Source organism: Chelonus insularis, unplaced genomic scaffold, assembly GCF_013357705.1.
Source record: "Chelonus insularis isolate UGA/USDA-ARS -01 unplaced genomic scaffold, ASM1335770v1 contig_58_pilon, whole genome shotgun sequence".
Taxonomy (NCBI): domain Eukaryota; kingdom Metazoa; phylum Arthropoda; class Insecta; order Hymenoptera; family Braconidae; genus Chelonus; species Chelonus insularis.
Window position 1 is genome coordinate 456,081 of NW_023276656.1, and position 10,514 is coordinate 466,594.

Below are 10,514 nucleotides of genomic sequence, written 5' to 3' on the forward strand. Positions count from 1 at the left end.
GATTGTTTTATTACTCGACTTACAGTTACAATGATTACAAAATACGTTTTGGATTGCAGAAGGTTCCTCGTTTAGAGCAATCGTTAAGGTACGTATAATATCCAAGTCAAAATTTAAAGTGTTTTCTCTTTCCCGTGAAAAACGAGTTCAGATCTGATCAGATCTGATTTTTTCCGTTAAATTTTCAGATATGAACAGTCTCATAATACTGATCTGATCAGATCTGAATTCTGAATCCATTTTTCTGATGACTTCAGACTATTTCCGATCTGCTCAGACATGAACTGATCTGTTTATATTTGAAAAAGAATATAATTCAGATATAAACAGATCAGTTCATGTCTGAGCAGATCGGAAATAGTCTGAAGTCATCAGAAAAATGGATTCAGAATTCAGATCTGATCAGATCAGGATTATGAGATTATCATATATGTATATATATGTCCAGATCTGCTCCAATCTGAACATGCATTTTGAAGGTAAGAAATGAATATAAAATTAATGACGTAAGGAATATGTTGTTTTGTATTTGTGATTAAAGTTATTTATTGAAGTGGATTTTAAATTTTCTTTCTCATACAGATTTAAATTTTAAAAAAAATAATAATATCATAATCATAATTTTTAAGTTATCAACGAAGCTGTCACTGGTTTCTATTTCCATCTTTCTCGCGCCTTCCTTTTACTTTCATTTCGTACAACTTTTGGCTTATTGTCTCATGAATACTTTTGGTTGATATAAACATTTTATTTGGCCGAGCTTTCTTGTACAATGAAGTTGCTTTACCTGTAATATTTATGTGTATTTTATGAATCTGGATAGCAGAGAATAACATTAATAATTATTCAAAATAATATAAGGTAAAAAACTTACTGATAATTGCTGCTACGGCTAGAGGGTGAAGCATTTCACACTCATCCTCGTTTTGCCTTTTATTTCTTCCAGGATTACCTGTTAAAGTACAGTTGAGAACTTCACTTTGAATAAATACACCGTCCATTAAACGGCGAATAAGATGGGTCGGCTTTGTGGACTTTGTTTTTTTGGCATTATCATAAATTTTCCTATTGATGTAAATTCCATCTTTTACTTCGCGCATCTAAAAAAATATAATTTGTGAGAATCATCAAGAAAAGAAAATTTAAATTGTATAGAAATAATACAAAAATGTACCAAAGGTACCAACTAAGAATACTCACTCCAGGGTCGTCTTTTTTATGTATCTGATAGTTAAGATGATCCCAATTTTCTTCGTCACTGTCATCGACGTCTTCCTGATTGTCATCTTCATCATTATTCCCATTGCTATTTTCTTCATTGTTATCTGCATCATTACTTTCGTGATCTTCTTCTTCATTTTTATCCACATCATCACTCTTATGGCCATCTTTTTCATTGTTATCTGCATCATCACATTCGTGAGCATCTTTTTCATTCTCATCTGCATTATCGCTATCGTGATCACCTTCGTCATTTTTTCCTGCATCATCATTTACTTTGTCATCATCATTCTTATCTACATCACCATTATCTTCGGAATCTAACTCATATACATCATCTCCTTTATTTGTCACATTTTTATTAAGATTACTTTTCTCTTTCTGCATGTTAGAATATTCGCTTTTATTCTGTTTTTCGTCATTGATGTTTACTTTTCCAATACTTTTTTTTTCAGCTTTATTTTTGTTATTATTTGCAGGCTTATTATTTTTAGGATTTGTCATATTCTGGTTAAGTTTCTTCAATTCTAATAAACTTTCATTCCTAGTATGAAGATGTTTCTGAAAAAAACCCATGATTGAAATTTATTTCATTTGCAACAGAGTACTAGGATATGAATAATTTACATACACTAGAGTAATTGATAATGTACTGAGTATTTACCTGCTTCACAAATGGTGATGCATCACTATCTTCACTTACTGACGCCAACGATAAGTTTCTATCTGTTATATTTGACAAAGTAGTGATGTTAGAACTGTGTTTGTTTTCTTCTAATGTCATCAGTGATTCCTTCTTTTTTATTAAACTTTGTACTTGATTTCGAGAAAGGACGTTTTCCTTTTCTGGTTTCTTCGATACTTTGTTTTTGTTTAAAACCTAAAAAAACGGTCCCACTCGCTTAACATCATTATGTATATAATAATAAAAAAGTAAAAATGTAATAAACTCTATGTACTTACATTAGCTTTGGGTTTCTTTGGCTTAAGATGGAATGTCTCCGGAGAATAGGGTAATGGTCTAACCCGTTTCCTTTTTACTTCCTTATTTTCATTATTCAACTCCTTTAGATATTCATCAATCTTACTTTCATCTTTTCACACAATAAAATAAAAAAAATAATTACATTCTTGAAGACTTATATGAAAGAATCATTATACGTAATATTTATAAATTGTAAGCATGATAAATTTCTTCATATTACCTGCAATCATCAACACTTCACCGTCTAATTGTTTTCCCTTCTGCATGTATGGCACAATATCACCAATATTAATATTATCAGTCTCATCTTTGACAATATCACTATCTTGCACTTTATGGTTATTATTATTTACCTTACACTTTAATAGATACATATTTAAATAAATTAAATTTAAAGAAAATAGAATTTGACGATCTTAGAATTACATTACTTCTAATAAATTGCGGAATTCTATACATTTGTGCGTATCATTGTAGAAATGACGCCATGTAGTTATTGTAACCGTTAGTATTTCACTACCACGTGGTAACGGCCGCCTTCTCATGAAACAGTAAGCATGCGCGTCAACTCTTGACGCATTTTCATGCATGCGGCAAATTTTAAATCATATAATAAAGCTAGATTCTGATGCTGAATTGACATAAAAATAATTATTAATAAATAATATTAAGTTCGTGCAAAAAAAAAGATTCTCTTATTGTATCTAAATATTTTTTCCAATTACTACAAAATAATTTTTCTTTATTAATTATATTATCATCCCAGCATCGAACAAAGTTTGATAGGCTTCCATCTACCATGATCCAAAGCGAGTGGAGGGTGGAGTTGTCCAGTTAGCTTGTTGGCTATACATATAATATAATAAGTTAGTATGTCTATGAGCTTTCTGGGCAAAAGTAGCATTCATTATTGTATATCCGTAAACTTTGTTCATCAACAATCTGTTCTGATTTTTATATATGTGTAATAAGTGTTCGTTAATAAAAATATTTTTTGTTCTTTGGTAAGTAAAAATAGTTACAATACGATTTTTTTTATTATATAAAAATGATGATTGAATAAGTTATTACGCTAAGTAATTCTTAGGCTTAAGTACTGCCCATAGACGATTTTATTCATGTATTACATTCTTATAATTATTTTTAACCATTCAGCGTAATAATTTTTTTTCAACAAAAGCTATCAAATAATTTTTTTGTTATTAGAATACTATTAGATTATAATAAATTTTATATTTACCCTTCAGACCTTACGCTATGAGCATTTTGCTCACTCTTTATTTCTTATTAGTTTACTTTTAATTTTTAAATAGAATGATTATATGAAATTTGTTTTAGCTTTAAGAAATTTGATTATCTTTACTATTACAATTCAAAAATTTTTATTAAACAATTATTTTGTCAAAGCTGTGAGCATTGCTCATCATCAGAGAAAACAGACTTGCATAGAAGTTCAATGCTGGGTTTTGTTTAGGGATCATCCAAGGTCATCCCAACCGTGCAAACTCCTACCTGGCTCTATAAGAATACATACTAAATTTCCGGGACACATAGGCCTATTTAAACTAAACTTCCATTCACGTCTCTCTTCTCTGTCATCACGTAAGAAAAGTAAATTGAAGAAATTAGTCATTCGGCTAAGTTCGGCTCTAACGAGTATTCCCGAGTGTCGCAAGCGGCGCCGGCCGCCGTATAATTTTGAAAGTTTCTTTTTTTAATTAATGTCAATTAAACAAAACGGCATGCGTACAACCCGTGAGTAATTCGCTTATCACGACAGTATTTTTTGCGGTTTGATGAGCGTAAGATCTGAAGGGTTAAAAGCAATGGACAATCTTCTGTAAACTAAGAAATTACTTTTTATTTTTAGTGTTTTATCAATTGCCGTTTAGAAGATAATGTCATCTGATAATAGAGAAATTGTTGAAGAAATTCCGGTTCCATCTGCCGAAAAGGAACGACGTAAAATATGGCAAGACAATCCGAACTCACAGGTAAGAATATCTATCTGTTACGCGTAGATGTCCTTTACAGGTCCATTTTAATAAATATATGAAATATATATTTTTAAATAAATCTATGTATTTGATGAAGTACAAATATATTTATTATAATTTCTTAGATATGAATTCATTATGTATGATGCTGGTTACGGATCATGAACCGACGTGCAGCAAGCTCGAGTATACGTGTGAATGCTATTATGTACAAATTCTTATCTCAGAAATTATAAGATAAATAAATATTCAGGGATACATATATATGCATATGAAATATTATTTTTAAATTATAATCTCATGCAAGTCGTCAGAATGTAGTATTTTTTATTAAAAAAAAAACAGTATAAATAAATTCAAATACAATAGCATTTATAGTTATTTTTGAAACAATTCTTTTAAAAGTTGTTTTTACAATTTTAAACTTTGTCATTTAAAAGATGAAATGATAAGAATTTTTTGGTTTATTTAGGTTCCTCGAAGCACGTATTATCGATGGAAAAGTATACAAAGACGCTGTAACTTAGATGAAGATAGCAGTTCTGAAACATCAGAACCTGATAGTGACGTTAACTCCTCCATTCAGGGAGAAAATGATTCTTTCGATGTTAGTAACTCGACTATTAGTGAATCTAGTACAGACAATGAAGAAGATGGCGAAAAAGATCATGAAGAGGATAGTGAAGAAGATAATGACAATCTTGACGAAAGAGATTTGGTGGCTGAATCTGATGATGAACAAATAATCGAAGATAGCGATGATGAGCACAATAGTACAAATAGTTATGAAGTTGACAGTAACAGCTCGATAGCTAGCATGGTCAATGCACTGTATGATGGTAGTGACATTAGCTTGACTCGAAGCATATTACTCCTCATGAACTTATATATTCAAAATAAACTAACGAAAACTAGTCTTCAAGCTTTATTGATATATATACAAGAAATTCTTCCAAAACCTAACAATATGCCAAAGACATTGCATAATTTATTTAAATTTATTGAGAATGAAGCCCATTCTGCTCGTATCATTAAATATTATTATTGTAAGAAGTGTTTATTCTATAATAATACGAACCCTGTTTTAACAAAGTGTCCATCTTGTTCAAGTACTGAAGGAACATCTTTTTTTTTTGAGATAGACTTAGTTGAACAAATAAAGTATTTGTTTGAAGAAAGGAATCTAGCAAATAAACTTCATGTTTCTAACCATGAACCCAATGTTATAACTGATATCACTGATGGATCAGAATATAAAAGAGTCAATTCACATCAGAAAAGGGGTAAATTTGATTTAACATTGATTCTCAATACTGATGGAATTTCTATTGTGAAAAGTTCTAAAAGTAACTGTTGGCCATTGATGTTCATGATAGCAGAACTTCCAGAACATCTTCGAGAAAGTTTTATTTGCATCATAGGGATATGGTATGACTCCACTAAAAAACCTTTAATGAATACATTCCTCCAACCATTTTGTGAGAAGCTTATTACGTGTTTTTATGACGGCATTACTTGGGTTGATCCTGCGACAAAAGAGACTTGTACGACAAGAATTACTGCTCCTTTATTCATAGCCGATGCACCAGCTAGGGCTGAGATTCAAAACATTCAGTATTTCACTGGAAAATATGGGTGCAATATATGTGAAATAAAAATGAAACGTTGTCAAGTACCTGAAGGGAAAAAAAGAATCCGAGCATATATTTTTAGCGAGAAAGTCAGTAGATTAAGGAGTGATGATCGAATGACGAAACAAGCTGAAATAGCTTTCAAAGATAATCTCCCACATAAAAGAGGCGTTAAAGGAATATCAATTGTTTCTGCTATTCCTCTTCTTAAATTAGAAACATGTGTGCTACCTGAATACATGCATTCGGTTCTCCTTGGCGTTGGAAAACAATTTATTAATTTATGGTTTCACAAAAAAGGCGTTTGGAACATAAAACAGTTTGTCTCAGAAATAGATGACAAATTGAAAGACATTCATCCACCATATTTTTTCAATAGAATGCCACGTAGTCTGAAATATCTCCCATTTTATAAAGCATCAGAATTCTATAATGTAGTATTGTTTTACTCTATTCCGATTTTTTTTCAATATCTGCCTGATCTTTATTTTCAACATTGGTTATTGTTTGTGGTGGCTATATTTTCGTTATTAGAAAAACCTATTTATATTGACTCAGAATTGAAGCGAGCTGAAATTTTATTACAACTATTTGTCAGAGACATTAAAGAATTATATCGTGATCGACAATACACATATAATGTGCATCAATTGCTACATTTAACACTATGTATTGAGCGTTGGGGTCCATTATGGAGCACGTCAGCGTTTCCATTCGAGAATGTTAACGGTATGCTTGCAAAATGTGTACACGGCACTAAAAATCTCGGTCAAGAAATGGCAAATAATTTGAAAATAGCACAAGGTGTACAATCATTAAAAATAACATGCGCAAGTAAGAATAATACTGTAGACTTTTTTTCCAATCAATCTCAGAAACCTGAATTGAAAGACAATATAAATATAACGGAATGTAATGATTACAGATTAATTGAGATTGTGAAGACTCTAAATTTTAATATTGATAACACGCATTTTTTTGCGAGAGCAATAATAAATAATCGTGCATATTCGTCAACAACTTATAAAAAAACGCAAACAAATAGCTATACCGTTAAAATAAATCTGAATGATAAGATGGTTTATGGGGAAATTGTAGTTTTTACCAAAATCGAAGAAAAATTAGGCTATATAGTAAGAACTTTTGATGTAGATTATACGAAAAGATTTTGTCATCGTGAGAGTAATACAATTGTTCAACATATATTACCAATTATAGAAACGAATAATTTTATAAAAATTGATGCAGAGAATGTTGAATGTATAGTTCATGTAATAAGAGTATTAGATTTCATTTGTGAGCGTCCAAACAATTTAAACAAAGTAATGTGAAAATTAAATGTAAATATGGTGTAAGATATTTTATAATAACATTTTATTTCTATAAAAATAAAGCAACTTATATTCAATAAAAAAAGTAGTTATGATTTCAAGAGTATGTATTTTTTATCGAAATTTTTGCACCTACTTAAATTTATTTAGAGCAGGTGAGATATAATCAGAACTGATTTTGAAAATAACAAAAATAATAAACTTTTTTTTTAAATATGATCAGATTGGTTAAGATCTAATTTTTCACTCAGTTGAAATGATAAACTTTTTTTCAAATATGATCCAATCTGATCAGACCTGATTTTTGACTTAATAAAAATGATAAACTTTTTTTCAAATATGATCCAATCTGATCAGACCTGATTTTTGACTTAATAAAAATGATAAACTTTTTTTCAAATATGATCCAATCTGATCAGACCTGATTTTTGACTTAATAAAAATGATAAACTTTTTTTCAAATATGATCCAATCTGATCAGACCTGATTTTTGACTTAATAAAAATGATAAACTTTTTTTCAAATATGATCCAATCTGATCAGATCTGATTTTTGACTTAATAAAAATAATAAATTTTTTTTCAAATATGATCCAATCTGATCAGATCTGATTTTTGACTTAATAAAAATGATAAACTTTTTTCAGTTCCGATCAGATTCAAACAGATCTGAATCTCCTTAATCTGTTTGCATCTGAATATATATGTCATGTCTATTCAGATCTGAAACGATCTGAAATTCTAATCTGATGATATCTGTACCATCTGATCAGATCTGTACAGTCTCATAATACTGATCTGATCAGATATGGCCATATCTGAACTCGTTTTTCACGGGTTCTATTGTACATCCATATAATTCTAATAATATTTCAGCCCGGTTTCTATAAATATCTTTAGTATTACCATTTACCGAATAATCAACAATTAATTGCAAAATACTATGTTTCGATGCTGATATGTATTCATTATAGTTAACAATAGATGTAAATCCTGCATAAATACAATGAAACATCGAATCAAATGCTGATGTTCTCATAATTTTTATAAGTCCTCGAGATGTTTTTTGTAAACCTTGGCTACTACCATTAATAAGTAAGCCTAATGAATATTTTGGTAACTGCGCTCGTTTCAAAATACTTTTAATATTAGGATTTGTCCTTAAATATTTTCCAGATTGACGATTATTATTTACTAATCCTTTCCAATTTTCTGTTTCATTTAAAAACTTAAATTCATTATCTGCGTCATTCTCGTCTTTCAATTCACAGTGATTTTCATTTTTATTCTTTTTATATAGTTGAATATTGTGTTGTTTCGCATAAGCTGCAGAGGGGAGCTCTATGTCTAAAGATGAATGAGAAGTATCGCTGAAGTATGAAGATTTGCTTGGTTTAGCATTATTATTAGAAAATTCAATTGTAGAACATTTAATATCACATCGTCCATTATAATTAAATTTTCTATCTATCACAGATTTTTCGTAGGTAGCTTTATTTTCACGATTTGAATTGTCAACTGTGACCAATATATCATGATAATCATTTGCCAAAGCAATACTTTCAGTTAATGATTCATCACTAGTTATAGTCATATTCTGCAGTTTCGTTTCCCGATTATTCTCAGTAAATTTAGTTTTCAATAACATTGGCTTCTTAGCAACTAGTATTTTCAAATCACCACTTAAAGATCTTACATGTGTGATAAAAAATTTATCAACTCTAATATTTCGTTTCCGATTGAGAACAAGAACTTTTAAATCTTTGAAGTATTGTTCACTACGGGCCGAACTAGCAGTATATAAACGATCAAGTATTTTTTTGGACGATTTAATGGTCATTTCCTTCAAAAAGTTATAATACACACTTGGCATCAAAGCCGCCATAGAGGAAAATAGTTTAGTAGAGTAATTAATTGTTGTTTAAATTCTAGACAATATAGATCATTTATATCTTCTCCATAATTATCAGTAATTGCTTCTTCATCAATCCTTGAAATCATAGATTTTTTTTCATCAACTTCACTATCAGTATTTCCAGGGCTTTCATGGTCAATACTATCAATTTTTTCATAATCTGGATTGTTTTTTTCAAGATTTTCGTGATCGGCTAGTTTCGTAGAATTATCTTCCCTCATTTTATTTTGCAATAATCGTTTACTTATCAAAAACTTACTTTTTTTATTAGTACTATCGAATACTTTAGACTTTGAAACAATTAATATCGCTTTTAACATATGTTTGAATTCTTCAATGCTTGTGACTCGACTAAGAAGACCCATACATCTCAGATAAAATTCTTTTTGGTAGGAGTTACTTGTTCGAAAACATTTCCATCGGGTAACCATTTTTATTAAATGTGATATGTCCAATCGCACTAATGTAATATTTGGATTAATTTGCACATTACACTTCAAAACATCAAGAGCATATTTCAAATAGTTTTTTAACGATAAATTATTAAATCCGCAACAACATGCATTAATTAATGCTAATGAATAGTCCGTTATGACTTGTTTAGGTTTTCTTGCACCACTGCTTAACCATGTTCGGATCCAATAAGTTAGAAAATTTGTATCATGCTTTTCAGACAATGCTTGAAAGATAGGCAGAGTAAAATCTCCCAAGTCGGCTACAGCTTGATATAAATAAATAACGTGATTAACTCCACTTGCTCGATTAATTTGTTTAACGATACCACCAGTAGCATCAATGCTTATACATCCCATTGGATCATGAGTTTTAAATAAATTGTATATGGTTAACTGTTCTGGAAGCCAGTACATTACGTAGAACTTATTAAGAGAGATCTGGTGCAAATATGAACCAATTTCTGAAGAATATTTGAGTTTTAGAACGGCTTCGATATCATCGGAAGTAGATTTTACACCCAGTTCTCTATCTGCTATTTCCTGCTTAGCTTTTCTTAGGACTGAAGGCTTATATAAATGAGCTGGTTCGTTATCACCATAATCCATATATTTATTGGCTGCATTAGATCGCCATACCTTTGTAGAAACTCCTTTTAAATTTTGTGCTACTTTGATGCGTCTTTTTCCTCTAAGTTGTCTCTTGCTTTCATGTATTATACCACGTGTATTAAGTGTAGATACCTAGAACTTAATGCCGTCAGAAGTAGGATTAGACAGGGAATATAAATGAATCCGAGAACTGCATTCATTGCAATAACCTTTTAGAGTTAAAAAAATTGCTCCTACCGTACAATTAACAGTGACAGTGGAAAATGAAAATGAGCACGGAAGATGGAACAAATCCCATAATTTAATGTAAAATATATCAGTCCATCCACTTCGAAAGCGGTTCTTTATTGAATCACCCATTTTTCGTTCCT

At 30.3% G+C, this 10,514-nt stretch overlaps 2 protein-coding genes across 3 annotated transcripts; one reads left to right on the top strand and one right to left on the bottom strand.

The window, feature by feature from the left end:
* Positions 1-521: 521 nt before the first annotated feature.
* On the bottom strand, positions 522-2,727 carry LOC118070419 (protein PFC0760c-like). The gene is made up of 6 exons (XM_035089013.1): positions 2,427-2,727; positions 2,185-2,315; positions 1,886-2,101; positions 1,201-1,782; positions 875-1,100; positions 522-787 (listed from the first exon to the last, which is right to left on the bottom strand). The coding sequence occupies exons 1-6, from the start codon at positions 2,578-2,580 to the stop codon at positions 645-647; spliced, it is 1,452 nt and encodes a 483-aa protein (XP_034944904.1). The 5' UTR covers positions 2,581-2,727; the 3' UTR covers positions 522-644.
* Positions 2,728-3,073: 346 nt separating this feature from the next.
* On the top strand, positions 3,074-7,219 carry LOC118070417 (uncharacterized). 2 transcript variants are annotated; one of them, XM_035089011.1, is made up of 3 exons: positions 3,074-3,210; positions 4,077-4,200; positions 4,676-7,219. In XM_035089011.1, exons 2-3 carry the CDS (start codon positions 4,105-4,107, stop codon positions 7,163-7,165), a joined length of 2,586 nt encoding a protein of 861 aa, XP_034944902.1. In that variant the 5' UTR covers positions 3,074-3,210; positions 4,077-4,104; the 3' UTR covers positions 7,166-7,219. The 2 variants fall into 2 exon arrangements, with proteins under 2 accessions (XP_034944902.1, XP_034944903.1); XM_035089012.1 differs by lacking the exon at positions 3,074-3,210 and having other exon boundaries at positions 3,946-4,200.
* Positions 7,220-10,514: the final 3,295 nt, after the last annotated feature.

Excerpts from the sequence above, each read along its gene's own strand:
- LOC118070419 (XM_035089013.1), bottom strand. The coding sequence starts at position 2,580 with ATGTATCTATTAAAGTGTAAGGTAAATAATAATAACCATAAAGTGCAA. Across the intron at positions 2,102-2,184 it reads CAAAGAAACCCAAAGCTAAT|GTTTTAAACAAAAACAAAGT; the intron begins GTAAGTACATAG and ends CCGTTTTTTTAG. Across the intron at positions 1,783-1,885 it reads CATCACCATTTGTGAAGCAG|AAACATCTTCATACTAGGAA; the intron begins GTAAATACTCAG and ends GGTTTTTTTCAG.
- LOC118070417 (XM_035089011.1), top strand. The coding sequence starts at position 4,105 with ATGTCATCTGATAATAGAGAAATTGTTGAAGAAATTCCGGTTCCATCT. Across the intron at positions 4,201-4,675 it reads AAGACAATCCGAACTCACAG|GTTCCTCGAAGCACGTATTA; the intron begins GTAAGAATATCT and ends TGGTTTATTTAG.